The sequence below is a fragment of the Rhea americana genome, unplaced genomic scaffold (genome assembly GCF_003343005.1).
Source record: "Rhea americana isolate MKP2758 unplaced genomic scaffold, rheAme1 scaffold_50, whole genome shotgun sequence".
Classification (NCBI taxonomy): Eukaryota; Metazoa; Chordata; class Aves; order Rheiformes; family Rheidae; genus Rhea; species Rhea americana.
In genome coordinates, this window is record NW_028186646.1 from 4,172,906 (window position 1) to 4,199,271 (window position 26,366).

At 35.3% G+C, this 26,366-nt stretch overlaps 1 protein-coding gene across 1 annotated transcript in view; it reads left to right on the top strand.

Moving 5' to 3' along the window:
- Positions 1-26,366, top strand: part of PTPRN2 (protein tyrosine phosphatase receptor type N2) — a 592,277-nt gene that overhangs the window by 230,182 nt on the left and 335,729 nt on the right. The window contains exon 11 of the mRNA XM_085317725.1: positions 999-1,078. Within this exon, the coding sequence (XP_085173851.1) occupies positions 999-1,078 (80 nt within the window). The remainder of the gene's footprint in view (positions 1-998; positions 1,079-26,366) is intronic.

The window sequence follows — 26,366 nt, forward strand, 5'->3', positions numbered from 1 at the left end:
TGTAGTTTCTACTGGGTCTTGATATCTGGAAATTTTTTAAAATACTTTTACTATGTTTGGGTGTATTTTTCCTGTGTTTTCTGCATATATATACTTTAGTATAATATTAAGGATCTCAGAACTTAAATTTCTTTATTACTTTATTACTTTTAGGTACATGTAAGTTTGATGTTATTGGAATTAGTGGAAACTGAATACAAGACTATTTACATGGTTTTATTTTTCTTTAAAAATAAACAGTGAAATTTTTTTGTCAAACTCTGAATACTTTACTCTGCCAGTCTTTGTCTTGTTAATTTGTAATTCGCTCACTAAATGTCTTATAGATTTTAATGCCATAAAGAGCTATCAGGCTCAACCCAAAAAGGTCAGCAGAGAGTCCATCACTCCCCTTCATAAGTTATTCAGATAGATGATCACCTCTGTTGTTAAAAGATAAATACGTTGTGCCATCTTTCTGGACAAAATCTGTATAGGTTTCAATTTTCAGCCGTTGGATCAGATTTGTCCAAAATCTTTTCACCATGTATGTTCTTGCAGGATCAAGATCAAAATTCTGAGCTTCTTTATTGTCTTTCTGTAAGGTAGGATTCATAGGCTTACAGTTGTGATAAGAGGACTAAGCTTGTATTCATGTAAGGCTTATAAAATTTGAAAGCACATGTAATCTTCTCTAGATGCTGAATTCCAGTTTTGTTCTATGCTGTATTTGAGTGACTAACTTAATTTCTGTGCCTCCATTTTGCCAGCTTCCTATTAGGAATAATATTTACAGGAGTGTTCTGAAGTTTATTTAATGTCTCTGAAATCATTCGAGCACAAGATATAAAGAAAACACCCATAAGAGGTACAAAAATGTATGCAAATGTAGCTAATGAAGCAAAAGGAAGAGGGCTAAATGGAGTCTTAATAGTTTCTCCTTAAAAACCTGTTTTGATAAGGAATATTATGTCCTATCTCTTGATTATGAGTCTTACATTTTTAATAATCTCTTTTAGCATGCTGGGACCAGCTGTGACCTTCAGAGTGCACTCAAACCACCAGAACATTTCAGCTACAGATGTTGCCAAAGCAGCAGGTAAGAATCCTTATGCTCCATTCCCAAACTGTGACCTCCTGCTCTTCAGTTTAGAGGGCAGCATCACTACAAACAACAAAGAGACAGCACATTCTTTCAGGAAGATTGGCATTTGCGGAAGGAGACAGTTGAGGGTGAGTGGCACATTTGGGAAATAGAAGTGTAGCATCTCTGAGTCAATTAAAACTGCCAGAGACATCTTTGTTTGCAGAGGAAATGGATTAAATAGAGATGTGTAGACATGGCCTAGCATGGTGAAAAACTCTTCGATGTTGTCAGGAGCTTAGAAAACTAGACTAGGTATTTCTAAATGAGAAGTGAATACCTCCGCCTTTCAAAGATATTTTTTCAGGCAGAAAAGTGTTACTGCATTTTAACTTTAATTTCTGGATCGAAAGATAGTATAAATATACCTTTGTGGTGTATTGCTTAGGCAGTTTCTGTGACCTGTTAATCTTGAGGGTAAACATTTTATTTCTAAAGCTCACCTGCTTCTGAATAAATACTACTGGTATCAGCACTGTTGTTGGCTTCTTATCAACTTCACCATTAACTATATTATGGAAGAGATTTTGACTACAAGAAAAATTTCTGCGAAGTTATTGCATTGATAATTGATTTGCTTCCAAAGTAACCAACTGATAGTTTTTAATAATTACAAATAGACAAGTTGCAGTATTGCTTGAAATAGGATCAAAAGAAGTTTTTTTGAAGAGAATCTGGGAGCCAAAAATTGTCCATTAACTTCTGCTCTGTCCCATAATGAATGAATTTAGCTATAGAAAGAACTGGAGTAGTTTCCGTAACAGAACCTTTCTTTGTATGGGACTCATTGGAGGATCTGTCTCTCAAAAAAGAGATTATGAAAAACAGTCAAATGAACATTTTCTAGTCACCAACATAATAATGTTTTGAGGAGCTTAAGGACAAAAAAAAATAAAAAAATAAAAAATAAAAAAGGTTAAGCACCATCAGTGGTGTGAAACTTTTCACTTTAAGCTTTCTTGTTAACTGGTGATTAGAGAGTACCAAATGGGATACCATTTTTTAAAAACAGATTTAACATGCCAATGAGCCTTAGGTTTGTACTATGGAAATTAATAGAAGTTTACAATAGTTATCGTAATTATTATGTAAGTATCATACACTTAAATGTATGTGATATATTTGGGAAATTAATATGGCTTTCTTATAGCGATGTCCTGCCTTGGAAACTTAAATCTCTGAAGGCTTCAACAAACATGATGCAGCTGATAGAATCTACCTGGATTTCCAAAGACTTTTGATAAGTTCTTTCACTAAAAGTTTCTAAGGAAACTAATTATTCCATGGAATGAAAATTACGTGGAATCAGTAATTGGTTAAGAGACAAGAAACAGAGAGTAGGCATAAATTATCAGTTTTCTGAAAAGGTGGAGATAGCAGAATAGTTTTGCAGGGATCTCTGCAGGGACTAGTATTCAACATACTTATAAATGAGTGGGGAAGGAGGTTGAGCAGGCTGATGAGAAAGACTGCTAATAATGCTAAATTATTCACAGTATTAAAGGTGAAAATTGAAGAAATGTATGAAGTCTTTACTAGACTGAGTGACTGGACTCAAAATGGCAGATGAAATTCATTGCAGATTTATGTAAAAATGCATATGGGGAAAAATACCAAATAGCTTTACATATGAAGCTGTGGAGTCTGATTAGACCATTACTCCTCAGGAGTGAGATCTTAGTGAGGTAATAGATAATTTCATGAAAATAATAGTTCTGTCTTAGTATCTGTCAAATAAGGTAAGTGTTGTTAAGAATTGTTAGGAAAGGATTAGGTAACAAACCAGAGAATATCATATGCTGTTGAATAAATCTATGGCATATCTGTATTTAAATACTATGTAAAGTTCTACTCCCGCCCCAGAGTGACTGGAAACTGAGCTCAAAAGATTCAGAGAAAGGCAGAAGGCATGATTGTAATATGGAATATCTTCCATATAACAAATGATGAAGTTAGGCAGTAGTCTTCGTTCTGGAAAAGAAATGACTATGACATGAGGAAGGTCTCTAAAATCCGGCGTGCACAAAGAATGTTGAGAGGATTGTTCAGTATCTCTTACAATACAGGAACAAACTGAACTAGCAGAAGGCAAGTTCCAAATAAATAAAATAAAATTGGTTCGTATGCAATTTGTACTTACACCAGTTGTGATTGGTAAAGTTTAACATGCGTTCAAAAATGTTGATGTAAACAAGTACACACAGGAAAAAATCCACTGAAATTTACGAAATCCATCAAAACTGTCAAGTTCAGGAGATTTCTGGTGTGTCTGTCTCAAAAGCTGACTCTGGGTCCTCATCAACATTTGTTTCTTTTGCTTGACTTGTTCTTAGCTTGTTTCCTACCACTAGTGTCAAAATAGTTGTTTCCAGCTTGCTTACCTTAAACACATGTGATTGAGTAGGCAAATTCTGCAGACAAAAAATATTACCCCAGAGGAAATTCTATAACCTCACGAACTTAAATTAACCTAGATAATGTTTTATCTACTTTATATATTCGTATTTCTCTTATTTCCTAACATATTTTAGTACATGACAGTTTTCCATTTTTATGGCTGCACAAAGGCATTCACAGCAGCCTTTTATCAGCTCTTATTAGTATGTCACCATAGTCATGTCACCACTGGGCACAGCATGTCACCAATGGGCAAAAATTGAAGCACAGGAAATTCCGCCTGAACGTGAGGGGGAATTTCTTCACTGTGAGAGGGACGGAGCACTGGACCAGGTTGCCCAGAGAGGTTGAGGAGTCTCCTTCTCTGGAGATCTTCAAAGCCCGCCTGGATGCAACCCTGTCTAACATGCTCTAGGTGACCCTGCTTGAGCAGCGGGGTTGGACTAGATGATCTCCAGAGGTCCCTTCCAACCTCACTGATTCTGTGAGTCTATGATAGTCGTATTATTGTTATTACTAAAACTTGTGTTTGCCTTTTTACCAAACCCTTCCCCCATTCTGTCAACTATGGAAACATTTTAAATTAAGAAAAGCATCTTGTTTCTCTTTTCTAACCAATAAATCACAGAATCACAGATGGCTGAGGTTGGAAGGGACCTTTACAGATGATCTAGTTTAAACCCCCTGCTCAAGCACAGTCACTTGCAGCAGGTTGCCCAGGGCCTCATCCAGACAGCTTCTGAACATCTCCAAGGAAGGAGACTCCACAGCCTCCTTGGGTAACCTGCGCCAGTACTCTGGCACCTTCACAGTAAAAAAGTCTTTCCTCACATTCAGATGACGCTTCCTGTGTTTCACTTTGTGCCCGCTCCCTCTTGTCCTGGCACTGGGCACCACTGAAAAGAGTCTGACCCCTCCTCTTGACACCTTCCCTTCAGATATTTATGCACATGGAAAAGATCCCCCCTCAGTCTTCCCTCCTCCAGGCTGAAGAGGCCCAGCTTTCTCAACCTTTTCTCTTATGTGAGAGATGCTCTAGTCTTTTAATCATCTTAGGATGAGTCTACCTTTGCTGGACTCTCTCCAGTAGCTCCATGTCTCTCTTGTCCTGGGGAGCCCAGAACTGGACACAGCACTCCAGATGTAGGCTCCCTCAGCCAGGGTTGAGTAGAGGGGCAGGATCACCTCCCTCGACCTGCTGGCAGCACTCTTCCTAATGCACCCCAGGATACCATCGGCCTTCTTGGCTACAAGGCCACATTTCTGGGTCATGGTCAACTTGTCCACCAGGACTCCCAGGTCCTTCTCTGCAGAGCTGCTTTCCAGTAGGTCAGCCCCCAGCCTATACTAGTGCATTGGTCCAGGTCACTGGTGAATAAGTTGAACAGGATTGGAACCACTATTGACCCCCCAGGTACTCCACTAGTTACTGAACTCCAACCAGTCTTTGCACCACTGGTCCCAACCCTCTGAGTTCTGCCTTTCAGCCAGTTCTCAGTCTACCTCACTGTCTACTCATCTAACCTGTACTTCTTGAGCTTGCCTGTGAAGATGTATGGGAGACAGTGTCAGGAGCCCTACTGAAGTCAAGGTTCAGTGTTCTCCCATCATCTACCCAGCCAGTTGTTCCATCATGGGAGGCTCTAAGTTTGGTTAAGCATGACTTCCACTTCCTGAATCTATTCTGACTACTGCTGATCACCTCCTTGTTTTTCATGAGCATGGGAATGGTCCAGGATTAACTGTTCCATCAAATAAGGTTGGTGTAGCCTGTCAACATACTTGCTAATCAGTTCATTTTATTTTAAGTAAAGGTTTTCTTGCTTGTAGTTCTTTAGGGCCAAAAATAAACTCAGTAAAGAGATAAATAGCAGCATATACTTACGTAAGGAGTTTTTCTCAAGTTTTAGTTGTAGTTAGAAATTTTAAAAGACAAAAATATTTTGAAGAAAAACATTAATAAAATTTCATTTATTAAGTGCAATTGAAGTAGAATAAATCACCATATACTTGCAGGATAGACACAGCTAAATGCCTCCAGGATCCATACTTAGGTAATCTGACATCTTTACAGGAGCTCTGAAGTAGACCTTATTTACAGAAGATGAATAGACCTAACAAACAGAAGAATTTTGCTGTCCATCACATCCTTAAAAACTAAAAGAATTTAGAAATTGAGGTGATCAGATGCCATAGTAATTATGGGAATGTGAATTATCCAGCTTTGCAGAGAGGAATCTATTTCTCCAGTTTATGTATATGGATATCTTGCTGATATGCATAGGAACAGTTTTTGTGTAGCGGCTTATCTTAATATTTGTATAGTTTACGTTTCTTGTAAACAAAATGGATAAACTGCCTGCCCTTCTTGAATTATGTAGGGTTAAATATAGGGAACTATATTTAAAATTTTCCATCCTCCCCTATGGAGGCTGACAGATGTGTAGGTTAGAGAAGGCATGAGGCTCATCAGCAATTATGCAAACAGATGGTTGACTTAGAATATCTACTACAAAATAAAGAGAAGAAGGAACTATGATGATAAAAATGACTCCTTGTGTTTTCTTGGAGCTTGTCAGCAATTCTTCTTCGTGTGCATGAGATATGGACATCTTGAGGAGGGGAAAAGCTCTGTAAGCCTCTTTAGTCACATTCTCGCTAATAAATTTTTTTTCTATTAATCCGCAGCTCCAATTCTATGTAAATATTTTCATTTGTTCTTGCAGTTTCTAGGGCTAAATAAATATATAGGAAATCTTAAAGTAATTCAGAATTGTGTGTAGCTTGCTTTCTCACATTAGCAATACCTTTATTTATTCTTTGACAACAAAGCAGGGGGACAGTCAGTGTTTCAGCAGAGTTGCATACTTTGACATTCATAATATAGAACATACCTTGCATGGTGTAGCTGTCCTCTGACCTATTTCTGTTTGATAAGACAGGCTCAATAGTACACTGCAATTTCAACTCAACATTTTCTTGAAATAAACTTTCCGTAGACAGAGATGGCCTGCTCTAGAAGTAATTACACTTGGCACATGACATCATGGATTTCATTTCTCTTCGGTTTAAAAGTTAGGAGAAATCTAGCAGAGAACAACTACCAATAAGATAACTCAATTTATATAAAAGTTACAATATAGTCAATTAGCTATACTAGTGTGATTTTGATTTCATACAGCTTTATAAATCCTCTGGAGTAACACTGTTTATGTAAAGACATATAAAGTAACAGTGAGTATTAGAAAAGACATGACTTCTGAAATTCCTGTATGTAAAGCCTACGAGATGGCTATAATATGTTTGCATATATAGAGCTCCTATAAAATAAAGATGCAGGATAGAAAAGACGTTGTTGTCCGTAAACACAGTTTCTGAAATGAAATAAAAGCAATTGCTTATGTGTAGCTGAAGCCTTTCACTAATTAGAACTATGCTTGCATTGTTTGGTATTTTATTAAAACACAACAGTTTAATCTTAAAAAAATGGAGATCAATAAGGAAAGGGATATAGGCAGAGAGTAGGCATGTCGTTGGGGGAGGACTGGCAGCACTGCAAAAGGTAATGCATAACCAGATACTGAGGAATTGAAAGAGCTTCTTTGCAAGTTCTTTTGTCTAAGATAGATTATAGTGATATGCATCAATATAGCAAGTCAGAAGCTTCCTGTCTTCATTTTAAAAATATCTATTCTGAAGAAATAATAGAATAACATTTTTTTTTATTTCTTTTTAATTCTCCTGACTTTAACAAAGCTATTGATCTATTTTATTTTAAAATTGCTGATGCCTTGTCGGTGAAACCCACATGTTCACAAAGTGCACAGTTTGCTGGGGACCATTAATCATTACTCAGAGAACAAGGTGCTGAATCACATAACCTTGTCTGAAAATTACTTTTTTCCTAGCTTTCTAATTATGTGAAAAATGCATTATACAATTCTCCTGAACAAAAATAAATAGAAAAATACTATATTATCATTAAAATTTATCTATATAATAAGTTAATTTGAATAAAAATACTATCTGAAAAGTATTGGAATGCATAATAAAATGTCTATATAATTCCTTTCAGTTTTAAACAACTGCAGATGATTAACTACAAACTTAAAGATTTTGATATTCTGTATCTACAAATTTTGGTCATCTTCCCAGCTGTTGTGAAATATCCACGGCAGCAAATATCGCAACAGAACTCTTTGACATTTTAACTGTGTACGTGTGCTAAAATTGTCAGCTATAACAGACAAAGCATGATCTTTAATTTTCAGCATTAAACACTCCTTTCAAAATGAAACGGGTATTTCACAACTCTTAGAGTTAAGTTAGCCTGCCTAGTGATTTAAGCTGATAATATCTCACTGCTTTAGAGTGATCCATGAGGTCATAGTCTTAATTGTAAACAGGATGACTAAAGATATATTTATAGTGTCACTGAGCAAATTAAAGCATTTCCTACACCATAGCATAAATGGTATTTGAATGTTGTGCATGTTAAAAAAAAACTCTCTGCAATGCTGTAAATTTAAGAAATTTTATTTTAAAAGAACAAAAATTAAATATAGACCTCTCTATCCTATTGCTATGCTAAGATGGGAGCAAATTCAGCCATACTTTGAGTGGGGACTGCATGGACACTGGACTGCCAGCTGTTGTACAGCTTGTGTGTGATGCACTGGGATAAGCTGTGTCACTTCCTAGTTTCCCTATAAATCTGCATCAAGTTTAAAAAATGATTATGATTATCCCATTTTAGAATGGGTATAGGTCTGGGTTTCCCTGACATTTTAAAAGGCCACTCATATTAGTGACACTGGTTTCAGTTGATGAAGTTATTTATGCCTCATTCTGCCCCTTGATATGTCTTTTTTGCTGGACAGTTCTGAACTGACCAGATTCTTTCCACTTTGGTCTTCCAACCAATATAAGCAAGAATAAAGCAGAATGAGAGAATTAAGGACAATACTTCTGTATTTGTAGGTGTCAAAACTTAATCTTCTAAATATTTAGACTTAAGCATCTAATTTCAAAAGTTTTCCCATCGTGCCTCGTGGGCCTTTAATGGATACTAAGCCTTCCAGACAGACTAGGGAGAGGCCTTGCCAGGCCTTCCAGGTTAGGTAGCAGGCTTGAAATACAAAGGGTGTTCTGAAGAAGGACCAAGAAATTGAAATTTCAAAGCTATTTCAGACAGTAAACACTCCACTTGCATTAAAGAAACTGATTCCAGTTTCTTTTTCAACTTGAAAATATCAGTGAGGACCCTCCTGTACACACCCATTGCAGAAATCCTTTTTTAATGCTCCTGTTTCTTAAGCACATTCAGCAGAGTCATAGTTTTCTCACACGTCGAGTCTGGGTGCTATTAATAAGGGGTGAGGTGATATGTTTCAGGTGAACATATGTTGATTCCTTCATAAATTCAATGCTATAAATGTCCAGTGTAAGTACCTTTTAAAACAATTAACTTTAAAATTACAGATGATTCCTCTATATCAAAACTGTAATGCTTGGATGTTTTTTTTTTTTTGGCTGTTTGCAGTGATTGTTTATATTAGCCTACAGTGTAATTGTAAATTTACTTCTAACATTCTGCATAAAGTCTAATATATTACAGATGATTTTATATGGATATTCTTCTGTACCTGGTCTAATCATGAAATGTCCTCTTTCTGCTGGTCAAAGAGGGTTATTTTTCCAGTTCACTAGATAACAGAAATAAATACAATAAAACCATGTTTATGGTCTACTGCTGTAAAACTTTCACACCTCTTAATTTTGGCAAAAAAGACACAAAGCCCAACATCAGTGAATCAGTTGATGAGGAGCTGGTATGCAACTTAAATTGCCTCTAAATGTTCCAAAGGCTCACACTGTTTACTAGCAATAATTGTGGACCATTCCAGCACTGTTGACAGAAACAAGATATCTCTGTACTGTGTTCATTATTATCAAGTTTTCTAGGAGGCTCTCAGGGGAACAAAAGAGAAAGGAATATTTTCAGATACATCTTCATATAATATAACTTCATATCTTTGTGTAACAAAGCCACATATAATTATATATAGAGAGAATATATGTTATACCGAGAAGGGAGTTAAACAGTAGGAGCAACAGAATAGTGAGGAATAACTCACTACCTACACAAATTAGAGTATGCAATATTTGATTTAGAAATCCATGTATTTAGTTAAAAGCATATTTAAAATAATTGTTATTACTGGCTCATTTTCATAGACATCACGGAATAGTCTCGAGGAAGAATTTTAAGGACTGGGAAACGATATATTGAATTTAGAACATTGTGACTTTATCTCTCTATTTATTTGAGCTTTTGATCTCATACTGCCTGGCCTTTGTCTCTTTTTAGGCCATTTGTGCTTGTTTCTTAGATGTTCTTTCCATGGTATATTTCGTTGAACTAAGCATAATCTAGGAATTTATTACTCCATGTACTGCTTCTACTGCTGACACAATGGAATTTGGTTATGACTGTTACATTGTTTTGGTAATGGCAATATCCTCCTTCTTTTTTATGATGACCATCTGCACATCTGTATCATCAGAAGCAGAAGTTATATTTCTGGGTAAAAAGTCTTCCTCTACTGAAGAAGTTCATATTCTTTCTAAATGGTTATAGCCAGTCTTGGTTGTCTTGTTGATTTTTTTTCCATGAGCTTTGCATGACTGAGAAGTCTAAAGAAGATGAACTCTGTTGCTTCAATCACAAATATATGCATGCTGTCTTGATTTCCTTTCTTTACCTCACAACTGTGAGCGTAAGGATTGTTTTGAAAGTATCCACTGGTCAGACATTGTCAGATCTATGATTCAACTGTGATGAAGTGGACAGAACAAGATGTCTGTGATAGAGTTCCTTCTCTATATATTGATTTTTGTAGATCCTATGCTTAGATATCCTTCTGCCTGGTAATATAACAAAGAATGTGTTTATTAATAATTTGAAGTTCAACTTTGAAGCAAACTGATTACTTCTGTGTGAGAGACTTTGAGCAATGTAGCCAAGAGGCTGTGATCGCCATCTGATTTCATTTGCCGTTGACTTGGTTTAAAGAGTACAAATCTTTAGTTTTTAATATAAAACAACAGTTTCACATTTTTTTTTTTTTTTCTGTTGCTAGCTCTCTTAAGTCTTTTGGTGAAAATCCTAATTTCTTCTGCTTAAACCTCCTAGGTCCACATTGTCCTTTTTCACGTCTTCACGCTCTTTAGTAGATGAATTCCTTTTCACTTACTATATGGTCAAATCTATCTTAAGTGTTTTCTTCAAATCCTTCCAGTGCTGAATATAGGATGTCATTGTAGTTTGGAAGTATTAATTGGAATTTGAACCATCTCCTCCAAATATTTGATATAGTGATTGATGAATTTTTCGGACAGCATTCTCTTCCTGCCTTGCTCTTCTATTGAAAAATGTTACAAATGTACCAGCCAGTATCCTTTTTATGCTATAATAAGTTTGTAGCAGTAGTGGTAGGTTTTACTTTGGAATATGTGCCTGAATCCTGAGGAAGAAAAAATATCTTTGGTGATGACTCTATTCGTTACTGTGATTAGTAAGGATTAATTTTTTAAGATACATCTCTCTCCTATAAGAGCAATTATGAAATATCTAATTTCAGAAAGAAATCATTTTCCTTCAGAACCTGAGTCAGTAAGCACACTGTTCTGAAAGATACCTTCAGAACTTTCTTCTGCTTACAACCAAATTACTTACAACTTAAAGTAAAGCAAAACAAAAATCCCCAAGCCCAAACAACCTGCTTAATGTCATATTTTAGCATACTATTTGGCAAAATTGCCACTAATATTTAACATAATTATAATAAGCCACAAATTTTCGAGGGAAAGGAGACTACATAGTAATATGGCATATACAACAACGATATAGGAACGCTTACAATTCCAGATATCTTTTAATTTTATTGACCTTTAATAAAGTGTTAAATGTATAGTACACTAAATAGGCAGTATCTATTCACAACAAATGTTATATACATTTAAACAAGTTAGTTAGGAATGATACAGTGAGAAGAAACCTGATAAGAAAAAAACCTTTAGTAAGCAGTTTTTGTGTCAAGAATAGGCAGGTTGAGCTAATATTTTTCTGTGAATATGTACTTTTTTTAGGAAAGCATAACTAATAGAATTAAAGAAAACCTAATTCAGGTCAGTTAGTATCATAACCTAATCTTGACCTGGAAGATAACGGTCAGTACATATTTTCCACTCATTGGACAGATTGATTATAATTTTTCAAGATGTGGAACAAGATAAATTTTAAAATGCATGTAAACAAGCATTAAGCAGTATGTGAAAGAGGAGATAAAGTTCTATTTTAGTGGGTACAAGCAGGAAAATATGCTTTATTTGATGATAAGCAAATATTCTATTTTTAATATATAAAATTGGATAATTAGCAATCTTGTGATCATAAGTGATGGCTCTCATAGCAGCCAATAATAAAAAATTGTGAGGGAGAGCAGTGCTATTTCATGGTTGTGTGAAAAATAGCTGTTATTTAAAGCACAAGAAAAAAACACAAAATCAATTACAGACAGAATCTTCTTAGAATCAGGCTTTCATCCCTTTTTGTTGGAGAAGAGTAATAACATGAAAAAGCACTTTTAAGGAAGCATAGTATTTTGGTAACAGTGTGTCAGGGTGGCTCATCTGAACCTGGTAGCAATCTGTTTTCTTGGTAGAGCACAATTTATGAGATGACATCTTGGGAAGAGGGCACAAACATGACCTAGGGCGAAAGAGCAGATTCAGGAATTTTGCCTGACAAGTGCTTAGTTATGAGGACCGAAGGATTCCAGTATCATCTGTCTAGAAAATAGCCACTTGCATGCCCTTCTACCAGTGATAGCTTGTGGGGGAATAAATCTGAGAGGAGAAATAGTAAGCTCATGACAGTGAAACAATGAATTATTTCAGAAATCTTGGCGAATTATAGAAGATAATAGAAGAAAAGTTTGTTTACCATACTCTCAAGAGCATGCTTGTCAGCAGAATTCAGTCCTGTATTTTAATATTGTCTTCATTTTGAGCATTCTTCCTCCTATGGATATATGCTGCTTCAGGAGCTGCTACTGCTATGTGATAGCATGCAAAACTTTTAGGCAATGTGATGGCTACAAGGGAAGTGATTTGCTGCTCATGAATTGTTTGTTTTCTGGACTGTCTTGATCAAGAACAGTAATCTCAAGACCTTTGTGAACATGAGGTATTCATTCTGACATGTAAGATAAGCTGGAGTGAGATTTATAGAGCTTTTAACTTGATTTTTGTTGGAGGTGATGTTTTCACAGAATCACAGAATGGTTGAAATTGGAAGGGACCTCTGGAGATCATTTAATCCATCCCCTTGCTGAAGTAGGGTCACCTAGAACATATTAGAAAGGATTGCATCCAGGTGGGCTTTGAATATCTCCAGAAAAGGAGGCTCCACAACCTCCCTGGGCAACCTGTTCGAGTGGTCCGTCACTCTCACAGGGAAGAAGTTTTTTCTCATGTTCAGATGGCACTTCCTGTGTTTCAGTTTGTGCCTGCTGCCTCTTGTCCTGTCACTTGGCACCACTGAACAGAGTCTGACCTCATCCTCTTGACACTCTCCCTTAAGGTACTTGTATACATTGATATGATCCTCCTTCTCTTCTCCAGGCAAATGTTTTCCTTTGTCTTTCTCACAAAAACTGTATACAGGATTGAGAGATTAAAAAATATTGTAATCATCTGCAAATACTTAAGCTCTCAAATACTACCTGGTCCTCGAGAATATGTGTTAGATCTCTGCTCTTGTTGGAAAATATTTACTATAAATTTGAACATTCCAAATTAAGAGATATTGGGTGGCTGTATCTTGGCTGAGGTCAAAGGACATACTAGATTTAATCAAGCTATAGATTTTCAAGAAGTTCACTTAAATTCTCTATACCTCTATTTTCTTATTTGCAAAACTGAAAAATGAACATCATAAAGGTTTATTATGAAGAAAATGATTATAATGTAGTGTTTTTTTGAAGAAGATTCAGATGATAGACAGTATGGACTTCTGCTGGGTAATTATAGTAGTTTGTTCCTAAGCTGCTGCTTCTACTTTTCTGTATTTTTTTTCTGATTGTATCAGTGTAGCAAAATCAAGATGACAGCAATCATAAAATCATTTTGGTTGAAAGATTCATCTAGTGGGTTCATTTAGCCTATCCCCAAGAATTTTGATGGGATTGGCTGGCAGGAGATCATATAACTAATATTTGATAGTCTATTAAAAAAAAATAAGGCAGATGAGAAAAGAATATGTATGCCAAAATCTAGTGGGTGCTTCTTGGCGAATTTTTGTAGACCTTTTAGATCAGTAACAAGAAAAGGTAGGTAGCTACACCCCATTACTCCTTCCTAAACAGCTAGGTAATTACTTTTGGCATTTTGACAAGTGTTTGCTGGAGTGAAGGTCAAAGCTGTCAGCAAGGAAGATCTATGCTAATCTGCTCAGCTGGAGAAGACTCAGGTAGCTAACGTTTTGTAATTAGAAGTTTTGGAAACTAGTTTCCACTGTAATTTTGTACTGTGCATAAGCGAACTAATAGTACAAAGTAATTTAATTTACGAAATTGCTTAAATGGATATTTAGGAGTAAGCATACCATGTGAAACTGGAGAATTACGGCTAAATTGATATTGTGGTACAAATAAAGTATATGTATTCACAACTATGTATATGTGACACTATATGTAGATGAATATGTATACATCTATATGCATATTTTATATATGTATGTGTGTGGATGGATACTTTTAAATGGAAATAAATCTATTAATAATAAAAAGAAAATCAAAGAAAAAGAAAAGAAAAGTATGTGTCTACAGGATTTTTCTGGAAATTTCACAAGAAAAAAGTTTCTTGTGGGAGTCAGCTTGCATTCAACATCACTTCAGTCAGCAATACTCTATTAATGCAATCCTTTCACAGAACTTGTTTTAAAAGAACTGTTAGTGTTGTTTCTGTTCTAATGAAGACAATACAACATTTTAAACATACAAAGTACTTCACAAAATAGGTGAAAAATAGTTAAAATACACAGAAATATATTAGAATATTTATGCACATATTAAACATTTTTATTTAAAAATGCATATATTTTTAAAATAATGACTGCCTCTTCATATTGTTATATTCCCATCCTAATCAGAGTAAACTGAAAATAGCTTTTCCTCTTTTGCTTAAAAGCAACTGTGTTATTCTTTGTGCTACAAAATGTTTGTGTCACATGTGTATGTATGTGTATATAAGACAGAAGGAGATAGAGAGTGAGATTTTGGCAGGAGCTCAAGGTGGTCAGCTATGCTTCTCAAACCCCGACAATGACCAACAGCACGTCTGCAGTGATTTCACACAGGCTTAGCTGTCCATCCCTGCTAAGTTTTGCTACTTGAGCTGAGGTACATAAATTAGGTCTGTGGTGACCATGAAATTCTTATAGTGCATGAAGAGAGAAGGCATACCCTCGAAAAGCAGTGTCTTAAGACAGACTGAAATCTGCTGTGGAAATGTAAGTTAGGATTTGATGGCCTAATCTTATACTTGGTAAGACAAAGGTATAGTTGTTTAGTGACTGCAGTTTATGACAGAAGTAGCAGTTAAAAGGAACCATTTTTTGGTTGTTTTTAAGCAGGATCAGTTCTACTAGACAAACGGCTGAACTGTCACCGTCATGGAAGAGCCAGAGGGATAGGACATGGGAAAAATTTTCGTCTAATTCTTTTTGGCCTTGCATATAGTTCAGAGCATGTAAATATGAGTACAAATGAGAGATAAAATCTGGGATAAAATCTTTAAATCTGGGACTCAGGAAGCATTAGGTCCCCCTGAAACATAAACATTAATTTGAGAAAAGATGCTTGTTCCTTCTGAATTTCACAGTAGGAATTATAGGTGGAGGCTGACAAGTCTTTTTCAATTGTTCAGTCATTGCAGGGAACCCAGAACATGACTGATTTTTGGAAGGAGGCCAGAAAATGCTTTTTTTTCCCCCCTTCTATCTTTCTTTTTCTGAATACATTTTGTCTATTATATTACTCCTCGTGACATTTCTTTTCCTTGGCATTTTTCCTCTTCAGGGGAATCACCATGTGGTGATTCATTCTCTTCCTTCATTGCCATTTAACAACTTGAGGGTACATGCTCTGCCATGTGCAGAGATAGAGCTGTGAATTTCACATTAACATTAATGGGAAATGTGCAGCTAATATCAACCTCACTGGGTATGGTTACTACCATGGCTGTAAAATGGACTGTGATATTCAAAAGGGACTATTTCCACTTAAGAATAAAGAATTGGATTATTTTATTATTTTAAGTTAAACTAAAATTATTTTAATGTTGATTTTTTAAAGATATTTCCAATAGAAGAATCCACCTGCTGCAGAACCTGTTAATTTATGTTAGAGTGTAGTGATTTCAAGATTAGATGACATTTTAAGCAAGTAAGATATTATTCATGTGACACCTCCCAATAGTCTGCTTTCTGTAAGCCTTAGGAAAATGTATTAACAATTATTATATGATGATTAGTTCATATTTTGCTAATTTAACTGTAAAAAATAAGATATTTCTCTCAGTTTTTCTGATTTAAATATGGATCAATACTAATTGTGATTGTTTCCTCAGTCTTGGTACTTTTGCTTTTCCTTTTTGGTCCCTTTTCCTCTCATATTTTATCTAAAACTCTTTTTCCTCATGATAATACAGCTGTCATAGAATAACTAAATGTCTGAAATCAGTAAGGTAGACAAAAACCCCCTGAAAGCTGAGAAATGTAGGGAGTCTAGAATATCGGCAATACAGGTAACTCTTTCCAGCAGTGCCATTATGGAAGAGGAAGCTAATCCTCCTCTTTCATAATTGAACTGGTGATGAGGCAGAGCTTGCTTGTTACATTTTGTTGTACGTATTGCTTCTGTTGTCTGCAAGGGTGAATAAGTGCATCCATCATTTATATTGTATTGGTTTCTTGGTGTGTAGCTTGTAGATATAGAGTATCAGAGAGGTTAAGTAGACTGCTTTTGTGTCTACTAGAGGTACGTTTTATTGCAAGGTATCGTAAGCATACGAATTCATATATATGTGTGTGTGGATGTGCATGTATTGAAATGAGCTATAATCTGCCCTAAAGAATTTCAAGCAAACTTAGCAAGATGCTTCCATATAGTTAAATAAAACTTTGCTTTAAACAGAAGGCAATAAGTATCTGTAATAATTTTAATCCCAAATTAGATCTATGAATTTTAACTAAAGAAAGCAAAAAATATATATATGGAAGCTATCGAAACAGAGTGGTTAGCAACATAGCAGATAATCCATGACATGATTTCACTACCTCATGCTGTATACTTTCAAGTTTTGTTTCTAATACCACAGGAAATGGCTTGATTTTAGCCCTTAGTGGGTAATTGGTAATGGATATTAGCTTCTGGCAGAATGCACTGTTACTGTTGGTGAGTAATCTGAATCTCTCTATTCCCTCTTCTGTATAAGTGTATGTAATTCACATATATTCATTAAACCACTGTCAGCAGTTGATATCACAAGAGGCAGAACTGAGTTTGGTGGAGCTCCCTGTACAGATGTGTAAACTTCTATTGTTGGCCTAGCCGTACCTTCATCCAGGTAATTAGGTGGGAGAGGTTGTCTGTGTTGATAATTGCACACATTAAAGTTAGACAGTACAGTCATACCTTTTATATTTAGCGGCACTTTGCACTCTTTCAACACTTTATCTCATTAGAGAGCTAATACCTGGAAGGCCGCTTACTCGTAAAAAAAATTGTGAAACCAATTAGGACTGACTCTTCTCTAGACTTCTTCTATGTCCTTCTCTGTATTATACTCATTTTTTTTTCTTATTTATTTTTTTTTATCTGAAATTCAGTTAGGGAAAATACAAGGACTCTCATAAAATTTCTGTTCTCCTGTGTTTCTTTTAAAAAAAGAAATTATATGTAATAGGAATGCAGAAAGGCCATATTGAAATAGAAAGATCTTTAACATTTTTGCACTTGTAAATCTGGAAGTTACTTGGCGTTGTGAGCATTCTTGTGCCTTGTGAGCACTTCTAAGGCATCTTCTGCTCATGGATCCTGAAGAGTTCTTCAATGTATTCCAAAATGTACAGACCAGCCTTGCAGAAAGGCAAATGGAAGTCATAGGTCTCCATTGGTGTGCCATTAAGCCTAGCCTATTGTAACCACTTTCAGCAGTACTTTTTAGAAGATTATCCTGATAAATCAAAATATCTGTGTTTTACGGGGAAATAGTTATTTATGATTCTGAACGTTGCCCAAGTTACCTAAAGAAATAGATACACAAAATTTCTAATAATAAATATAGTAGCAAACAGAGTTAGGAAGAGCTAGCCTACTCAGAATATCTTCCATATTTTATTTCCAAGGATATTTACATTTCCGAAAGGCCATACGTCTTTAGGGCTGACAGTAAACTCCCCTCACCCCAAAAATTCACTTCAATATTTTAAATGTCTGGCAAATCCTGAGTGTGTATTGCTAATTTTAGATTCAACATTTATCGTGATCATTAGTTTAATTTTTATGACAAGTTTTTGTGCATAGAAATTAAAGAATTTCTCTGCAGTTGACATGCCATAAAACAATCCAACTTTTTATAAATATGCTTGGCTAATTCATCTTTTATTCTAATCCTGGAATACTTTATTTGAAAACATTGCAAATAAAAACATGGCATTGTAATTTCCTTTTTACTAATGTTATTATTTTATGAACATACTTTGCTGCTTTCCAGGTTCAGTTTTTAATTTTTTAGGGCATAATTTCGCATATATTTAATAGAAGACATTTCTTTTTATCTGTAATTAAATCGGTAACTTGTTATTCTCAGAAGGTTTTTATGGATTGTGACTTGACTGTTACAAAAAATTAATGATTTAGAGAGGCTCCTAATATCAATTTAGTGTAAGGATTTAATTTATTATTCATTAATTTTGTATTCATTGCAATAGCAGTAATCATTATGAACTCATTGGGTGGGTATGAAAGTGTCATGCACGCTATATTTTCATAGGAATTCAGTTCGTTAGTCATCTTTAGTGAAACACAAAATACCATTTGTGCATTAGAGCTGTTGCTTGTTTCTCTAAATTCTATGCCAGTATTTTACATAAAGATCTTCATATGTATAAGCTGTGCTGAAATTAAAAAGATTCAATGTACATATACATACCCTTGTCTTTCCTTCTGGCATCAGAAATCTAGCTGCTTTAAGTCAAAATGATTTCACTCAACTTAATTCAGTATAGACTCTAATTTCATTTTTTATTTTAAAGAAAAGCCTTTCAAATATTGTGGGTTTACAATGACAGAATGTGTCAATTTTTGAATTTATAGAAGGTACCTTTGAAAAGCATATCGCATAGCAATTCAGAATTCTAATTTTATTTTGAGAGCAATTGATGTGTTCTGATGAACACCTGTATTCTCCCATTTTAATATATTTTTAATGAAATGGTGCTTTGCTTGTACATAATGATGTTTATGTTAAGAAAAAGGGGTTCAGAATGGAATTGCAATGTTTTTTCCCATAAAACCCTTAGATACATCATTTTCAACTGTCCCATATTTCTGAAACTGGCATCACTTGACTGCTAAACAATTCTGCTCGTGTTAAAAAGGAGTTGACTGAATGGGTTACAAAAAAAGCAAGTTGTGTTTAGCATTGTGTCAACTAATTAGAGTAGCTGCCTTGCAGCTCAGTGTGAATTGGACTTGTCCTTATATGCATGGACTCAATCAGTCATGGTCTGTCTTGTACCAGCTAACTCAATTCTTTGCCATCAAATTTAAATGTACGAGTGAAATTCATCTCCTCTAACTCACATGCCTCTTTTAGATACCTTAAGTGTAAGCTAGTCAACCTCATGCTGGAATGTAGTAAGTCCTTCCAGAGAGTAATTCATTTCATCCCATGAGAGGTATCTGTCTCACCCGTGACTCCTGTGTCTCATCTATCTGATAAATGTCTGTCTCACTTCCGATTCGTGTCTAAGATAAGTCGAGTATATCAGCCTCTTGAGGATCCTGTAATTCTCCATTAACTCTAAGAGGAGCCTTGCTTAAACTTAGGGCCAACTTGTTTTCCCAGTGAAAACAAATTCATGAGATCTATCTCAAGCATATTTAAAGCCCATTTCAGAATTAATATGAGCACAGAAATCTGTTGTAGCAGTTTTTTTGGAGCAAAGTACTCCTGCCTTCCCTTGCACAGTCAGGATGGGACTCAGCTCACAACACAGCACAGTCTAGTAGCAGTTTGGGGACTGAGCAATATCTTGTGTGGCTGGTGGATGCTGCTTCAGAAAGATAGTAGCCTTGTGCCATCTCTGCCATGTCCATGCATATGTGTTAGGTGTTAGGGTCATCTCAAGTGGAACAAGCTGCTGTATTTAGGCAACAGAATAAAGAAGTGGGGGAAAAGCGTGGAGAGTAAGGTTTCGTTGAGCAGAGCTTTTTAAAGTGGCACCTGCTTTGCCTATACTTCTGTCTTACACAAGAAGACTGTAAGGCAGTGGAAATGTTCTTCAATAGCTGTGTAGCCCTATTTATGATGTCAAATTTCTTAACATATGAATGGGCATGATCTAAGCCTGCTTGGGTCTTCGGAGCCTTCCAGCCCTAAGTACTTGAGCTGTGATCCTTTCCTTTTAACTAGGATGTCATTGGATTGATAACAAAGTTCATAACTGCAAATTCTCTAGAAGACATTGACCTTCTAAGCTAAAACAACTGTGACATGGATTTGGAATTTTTTACTTAGCTTTTCTTATGGACGTTCATACTCTTAATTAAAGAAATGAGCAATACTTCCACTCTTAAAAAAATATATTAAAGAAAGCAGTCTGAGAGTAGAACTGACATAAGTACATAACTGAAGATGGCTGTTAATGATAATGTAGGTCATACAGATTACCTGCATACATCTGCTTTTACATTGCATCTTTATGGTATTGCATAGTTTTGATGGCTTTTTAATTCTGAGTACCCTGAGAACTCAAAAGGAGATGATAGACCTTTTGTAACAGTTTATTCTACTTCAGTGCACATCTGTCTTCTGCTAAGAGCAGACTCTAGCCACTGAAAAATAATTAATATAGTTAATAATAGTCTTCCTTTAAAATTCTAAGAAAACCTCAAACAGGAACTGTCTTTACAAAAATGTCTGTTGCAGTTTCAGTGCTTCTGTTGCAGTCATTGGCTTTGACTCTACTCCAAGGTGGCTGCCATTTTTGGCAGGAAGTGACAGTATGTAATAAAAGTAAAATCACCAGTTTGCACATCAATGCATGAGAACAGCAGGCCTCTTTAAAAGATGTTTTCTGGTTGTTTTCTGTTGATATTGAAATTAATTTCTTTTAAAGACTAGCTTGGCTTTAATATAATCTGTCGTTTCTCTTATTTCTTTTTTATTTTTCTCTCTGTCTTCTTCTCCACCTCCACAGAAGCCTGGAGCATCTTGGAGTGTTCTTTCAGAAGCCAGTGGTTTTATAAAATTGTCTAATACAGATAAATAGTACTGTTTGTTACACCAAGTGCACATGTATACCTAAATCTCTGTCTTGCCGACATGAATAGCAAAACACAACAGTGAAGCTTGAACACTGAAACTCAGGCATTATGCAAATTGTCCTCCCAAACCTCTCCTGATTTTATTTTGCCCTTTCCTGGCAATATTTATAGCAATAAGGAAAGGATTTCCTTTTAGAGTTAAACTAGTTAAACTAGACTGAAATCTTAGGCTGTGCTCATCTCTACATTGTAGTATTCCCATCATATTTTTCTTCCTTTAAGAAGAAACTTTGGTTTGAGTATCTTTGTCCTTGGTCATCGTAGGAAGCTTGGTTACAAGGCACCATACAAACAAAACTGTTCTTACTTCATTACACACCTGCTGGAGGAGAGTGTTCAGGCCATCCTGTGTTAGGGAGACCTTCTAGAAGTCTCAGGTAGCCAGTAGGCAATCTTTGGTGGGGTTTCAGTGTTTCCAGCACAGCCCCTTTCAGCTAGTATAATTAGAGATAAATGTCAAATGTATTTTGGCACAAAATGAGGTGAACTATTTTCTTGGACATGGAAGAAAGTTCTGGCACATCTTTTACCAGATCTCTAGTCTTGCTATAGCAAAATACAGTCAAGAGGTGTAACAGTTGAATTACTTGAATAATCATCACTCTTCCCTTGAAATGTTTGAATTAATTTCCTCCTTAGTAAAAGAATATCCCTCTTGTGTCCATCTCTGCTAGAGGTTTAACAAACTGTTTTAGCCTTGCCTTGCCTTTTGTTGAAACAATTACCTTATTGCAAGTTTGATTTATCAAAGAAAAAAAAAAACAAAAAAGGGAGGGAGGGGCGAGGTAAAGTTCTACTTTGAAGAGATTATTTCAGCATACATAATTCTATCAGCCATTAAATTTATACTGTTTTCCTGATCAAGCATGCAGTCAGTCTTATCATTCTTATTAGTGTCACTTCCTAATCAAATAAGCTATTGTGTTATTAAACAATCTTTTTATTATTTTTAAAATAATGGCAGTTTTAGTTGTGTTATGTATAAAACTTTCAAGAAATCCAATTTTGGACAAATCTTAGCAGCTTTAAATGTCATTGCCTTTTAAAAAAAAGAAAAAGCAATAAGCCATATGCTTCTAAGTCACATATGTGGATTTTGTCACTTTTACTCACTGTGACTTTTAATTTTTCATTATTTTCTGGTGATTTCTCTCAGCTTTAATAGAGAGACTATTGCATGCATTATTAGTTGAATTTGGATTAAATTATTTCTCTATTATAGGCAAACAGTCTGAAAGTCATTGACTGAAAAATTTGTATGTTCTCTGAAAATGCACTGCTGTATGCTATGAGCTTCATTCTAGTGATCATTAAGAAAAATAAACTGTGCAGCTTTATTAATGAGTTAAAGATATATTTCGCTAATGAATTTTTTTCCTGGACATTGTCTTCTGCATACAGTGAGCTACCTCCTCATTACCCATAAAACTGAAGTAATATATTTTTAAGCCACAAGATATGTAATTTTATCTTGTTTTGAAGACAAATCTCCTCTAGAAAATTGTGTATATATACTTCCTTTGAACAGCATCCATATTGTTCTTTTAGTCTGTGTAACAGTGGAGTTTTCTCTCAGTAAACCAAAGTAAAATATTTTTCTGTGAAGTGTAATTACTGATACATGCGACCTTTTTTACAATAGCTGCTGATGCAATCTAAGAGGAGAAGATCAAACATCAACTTTCTCTCAAGCAACTTTTGTTGGATGAATACCTTTATTTTCCATGTAGGTGTTCATGTCTTCTCTAGCTTTAATGTGTGTGAATAGTCCCTAGAGCGTTGTTTGAGTTAGATGAAGAAGTGTTTAGATGAAGCACAATTTTTTTTTCATTGATATAATACATGAATAATTAGTGGTATTCCAAGTGACTTTCAACCAAAATGGTAATGATTTGATAATGTTTTTCCATCTATAGGTTTCTGTCCTTTCTTTCCAAGGCCTTGATTCTGAAGCACCTGTAAGGGAGGAGGAGAAGGCAAGGGATTTTGAAAGGGTGTATTGGATGGCATTAGCTCATAAAGGCAGTTGTGTATATGTGGGTGTGTACATATCAGCTCCTACATGTGAGCTATATGTGTAAGCTCTCATTATCATGATGGTGGGATTTATTTGCCTCATGGAGATATCTGGTGCCATTTGAGGTGCCACAGTTATCCAAGATACCTGCCAGGCATTTAACTTGTGGGAGACCTGCATCCTTCTGGTGATCTGAGAGAACACCCATCAGCATCTTGAAGGACACTGGAGACATTAAGGTAACTAAATTCTGCTCCAGCTTTCTCATCAACCTGCAATTGGTAGAGCCTGGAGAGCTGTTCAGCTGGACAAGGGTAGCTGACTGATTCAGGGTGATGCAAATAGCGTTCTTAACTGTATCAGCCTGGGTCTTTATTCGCTGCAGTAGGAGCTTTAACAAGTGATATGTAGGCATGTCTACACAGGCACTTAGATGTCTTAATTTGCAGGCTGCATTCCACCTTTAGCTTCCACTACATTTGATGGGCCAAAGCTCTTAAAATTTTACAATAATAAGCACAAAGAGAATTGGCAATGTTTGGTTATTACAAAGTTGAGGGGATTGTGTAAGTATGGGTCTTGCTTAACTCTTCTCCAGAAATAGTGACACCCTTCAGACTGCAATATAATCTTAAAATAGAGTGAAGGAGGAAGGTAATCTATTTTTTGTGAGAAAAGAACTTGTCTGTAGCTTTCTATTAATAATTAAAACATCTGTAGTTTCTTTATGTTACTAGTACTAAATGTTCGTAAAGGGATATGATTCATCTTAGGAGTTAAAAGATGTAAAAAAATTCCTGAAAGCAATTTTTTCTGTGATTGTCTGGTCACAATTTTCTGTACTTTTAAAAGCATCTGCACCTGACTTCTGCTAAAGAAGGGTGGGCAGTTGATTTGAATTCACTAAAACAACTTTTCTCCTTATTGTAGCATTTGAAAATTTCACATCATTTATCACTGTCAGCATTATAACATCATTATCCTTTGAGAGCAATTAGAGCTATAACAATAAATTTCTGGGTTTGATTTCTTTTAGAACATTCACAATGCAGGATGCTATTAATATAGACTGAACGTTGTGATGTAGATCCAAACTTGTTAAAAACATTTATTCATTTTTGGAATAAAAATTAAACTACATTTAATTCTGCCAATATTAAATCTGTCAAAGAAACATTCTAAATTACTGATTTAAGATACTGGAAAATGCAGGAATTTGCTTGAAAATTTTAATATGTTAAATGAAATAAGAGAACTAGTGTATGGATTTAATATCAACCACTGATACATATCAGTTATTTTAGATGAAATGAGACCTAGGCTTTTTGTAATGTCAATAACAAGATCTCTTTCTATTGTCCTATTATTTCTATTATTTCACTATTTTGACATGCTAAGTTTATTTCCAAATGCTCTTCAATCAAATTTCTTATGTCATACTCTTTCTTGACTTAATTAGTTCATCTTTCCATACTAGAATATGCAGAAGTCAGGGACGCTGCAATAGTAATAAATATATACAGTTAGATAGATTATATCACTCTTTGGACACATTATTCCTGTGTGGGAAAAAAAAAATCTGAATGGTATTTATCTACTCATATTGATCTTCAAGTTAGCACAAAAGCAGAAGCAGATGATATAGGTCAAATTAATTCCATGTTTATTTACACTTGGAACATCATTAAAGTCAAAGCGGAAGTGATCTATTTTTCTGACATGGTCAGTAGTAGCCTCATCCAGTTTTCCACTGAAGTCATTGAAAAGACTTTTGACTTTGTATGGAGTTTGAAACTGTTGGATATATCTAATCATATACAGTGCTTTTTGTCTTTTTTGCTCTTCGACCACTCAGTGCTTTCCTGGCATGTTGATTCCCTGTGGACTGTACTAAAAAATACAAAGTAAATATGTATAAACAGCCTTCCTGTTTAATTTCTGCAGATGAAACCTCACTTTCATGTTCAAAGGGCACTTAGTCAGAGTGTGGATAGGAATTTACTGTTTTCGTCTGCCTTAGGGAATTTCAACCCATCTTCTTAATCATGATGCTGGTGAAATACTTGGAAAGAGATTCTGAGTTTTTCCTCTGGAAGCTGTCACACTTTGGATGGAAAAATTTATTATTCACTGGCCTAGAGTGAAAGAGAACAAAAGAGAACATTGCATGCTAGCCCACTAGAATGGGCCCTCCCCTGGAGTTTGGTTATGGGTATCCAAGCCCATCCTTTATGGAGCATTTAATGCAAATTAGTGAATGATTCGTGGACAGAAACTAGGGTCTTCCATTTCTAGTTGAAAACTCAAGCTACAATATCCATTCTGCAAATCTATTCCTTTATGATAATGCTCAGGAATATTGACATTTTGGGGATTAATTTGATCTATTTGACAACAGTGTAATTTCTTCTACTGCTTCAGAATGTGTGGTTGCATGAATGTGTATTTAGTGGTTTTGATTTGAAACATATCAACCATGCTTCATAGGGGTGCACGTCACTTGTTTGTTTTTCAGTTGCAAGAAGGTCAAAAAGTAATGAGTAAGTGTCAAGAAAGATCACTTACGAGAACTAGATGCTATGCATAATAAGCATTAGCACATGTTTAACAAAAAATTTCCTCCACTAGAAGTCGTTCCCATATTAATTTAATCCTGCTGTCTAAGATAATACAATCTCTTTGAAACAGTCTCGATTCTTAGTGCATAGGGACCTTTTCTGGATCAGAGGCCAAATTTCCATTACCTGATGAGCTAATCTGACGTGACAGCCTCATATGCAGATGGAGAATCTCTAGTCAATAGTTTTCTTCAGAGACAAAGAGAGACAAATGTCTATATTCATTCTCTCACTTCATGCATGAGTAACATTACCTTTCTGTCTCCCTTTCACTCTATCTTTATTCAGGTAGTCATTGAGAATTTAAATATAAGCTTTTGTGTTTCTGAGTTAGTTTATGCATGCAAAGCTGTTTACAGAAGACTGGCATCCTTGTCTATTTGTTTAAGTACAGTATGTATTTTGACATGTAAATTTACGTGAGGCATATTTAATCAGTCACAATGATATGCTAATTGGATTCCTGTATGAACTGCATAAAAACAACATTTAAAAAAAATGAAGGGAACTTATTACCAGCTGAGACACTTTCT